The 2,312-nt window shown below is 39.8% G+C and overlaps 1 gene segment (V, D, J or C); it reads right to left on the reverse strand.

Moving 5' to 3' along the window:
- Positions 1-579: 579 nt before the first annotated feature.
- Positions 580-1,306, reverse strand: LOC129677356 (immunoglobulin kappa variable 4-1-like). The segment is given in 2 exon segments: positions 580-1,061; positions 1,258-1,306. Coding segments are annotated over 2 exon segments (531 nt in total).
- Positions 1,307-2,312: the final 1,006 nt, after the last annotated feature.

The following is a 2,312-nucleotide window of genomic DNA, read 5'->3' on the forward strand; positions in this document are numbered from 1 at the left end:
GAATAAACAAGCAGATATGGGCACCACCAAGGAAGAAAGGAAGGAGGAAAAGAAGGGAGAAAGGAAGGAAAGAAGGAAGAAAAAAAGGAAGCGAAGTAATATATAATCTATAAAAACCAAGAACATACCCTTGCCTAGAGCCTCCTAATTGAAATAAAGTTTTCCATCACCATCGCTATGTTGGATATCAGAACTCCAGTACTGTAAAATGAAAAATCTTTTATATTGAAGCAGCAGAGTAGTAGTTATGTGTTACAGAAGGAATACAAAGATAATACTGAGTTCTTTTTTGCATTTTCATATAAAGGTTACGGACTGGCTCTTTGGTCAACTCCACCTGAGGGAGGAGTAGCCTTAGCAGGCCAGAGGAAGAGAAAGAAGCCAGTCCTGATGAGACCTGATAGACTAGGTTCAGATGGAAGGGGAGAAGGACCTCCTCTATCATTGGACTGGGGGAGGGGCATTGAAAAAAAAGAAGAGGACTGAGGGTGGAATTCAGAAGGGATTGGTTAGGGGGCTACAGCTGGAATATGAAGTGAATTAACTGTAATTAATAATTAAAAAAAAAAGACAAAAGAGTCATTGAACCCATAATTTAATATAGGCCTCTGTGAACTTTTTCATCACCTTTTCAGGCACAGCTGCTATCAGGCAGAAGGGGGAAGTGTGCATGGCCAATTCCTGTGTGCTGCAGGCAGCTGGGGAGATTCTCATGGAGGTTTGTGTTGGAGGCTGAAGCACTGTGGGAGGAGCACTTTTACCCTGCAGACAGTAATAAACGGCCAGGTCTTCAGCCTGCGCACTGCTGATGCTGAGAGTGAAATCTGTCCCAGATCCACTGCCTGTGAAGCGATCAGGGACCCCAGTGTATCGATTGGATGCCCAGTAGATCAGCAGCTTAGGGGATTGCCCTGGTTTCTGCTGGTACCAGGACAATAAATTCTCTCTGAGTACACTGTGTAAAAGACTCTGACTGGACCTGCAGCGGATAGTGACTTTCTCTCCTGCTGACACGGCCAGGGAGGATGGAGACTGGGTCATCACAATGTCTGCATAGGCACCTGCAATTATGAATAGACAGTAAACATAAATGTAGCACAAATAGATTGTAAAACAGTTTAAATTTCTCATTTAATATCTTTATACTATAATATTGTCAAAGTATTATTACATAAGATATATTGAGACATGTATACTCTAAGTTTCCTATCTACAAAAAGTGAGTCTGCAAAGACTATAACATATTGAGTTTCTCACCAGACACCCAAAGCAGCAGGGATATGAGGACCTGGGTCTGTGTATTCATCTTGCTTCCCCTGCTGTCTGATGAATTTCAGCTCTCACTGCAAAGGCCTGGCTTATAAATTCTCAGCAGCTGGGCTGGGCTGTAGGGGTCCCATGCAAAGCAGTCAGCAAATACAAAAGCAAATGTTTCTGCAGTGTCTGTGAGTGTAGCTGGTCAACAGTCAAAATACTATTACATGGAGCATGAACAATCACTGAAAAAGATTGCCTTACTGCTCTCAAACAGAAAAGTACTAGGTGCAGAGCTGGTTAAAATCCAAGACATTTGAATCAATTGAGTTCTGTGGAAACATTAGTAGAGCTATCTCAGATTGACAGTTTTTGTAAAATGATAGGATATGTTCAAAAAAATAACAATAACAAAAGAAACATTAGTTACAAAACATGCCACAAAAGAAAGAAGAAAAGAAATGAAAACATGAAAGGATTAAAGAGAATTGAGGCTAAATGTGTTCAATGTTACTCATCTCCAAAGCCACTCTTATACTGAAGACAGAGAACAGAACCTCAGACTTTTGGGCTATAGTTCCTTAGATAAACTAGGGACTAAGATGCATAGAGAAGTCCAGAATAAACACTGTGAATATCCTGGTGGACATTAATTTAAGACAGATCAGAGGACCTTTAATATCAAAGCAAAGGATACCTAGCAAAAACTAGCAAGCATCCTCCCCACAACTTCAGGAAATAGAAAGAGAGCCCTAAATCTGGACAGAGGAAAAAATAGATTTTTCATGAAGTCATTGCTGTAGAGCAATAGTGTCATGTGTTTTTATTCAAGAAATAAAAATGTTTGTGCAATTTAGAAATTAGCAGTATTGAAATTGGATCAAGATAGGCTTCTGACATCATGAAGAGATAGGTCTCTCCAGAAGGGGTCACACCCACCTTAATCTACATAATGATTCTGTAGAGACCAATAGAACAACAGCGATTGTTGCTATACAAATGGTGAAAAAGAAAATTTTGTGTATGTATAAAGAAATCAATAGTGATAAGAGTAATCA

The sequence above is a fragment of the Psammomys obesus genome, unplaced genomic scaffold (assembly GCF_907164565.1).
Source record: "Psammomys obesus unplaced genomic scaffold, mPsaObe1.curated_primary_1811, whole genome shotgun sequence".
Lineage (NCBI taxonomy): Eukaryota > Metazoa > Chordata > Mammalia > Rodentia > Muridae > Psammomys > Psammomys obesus.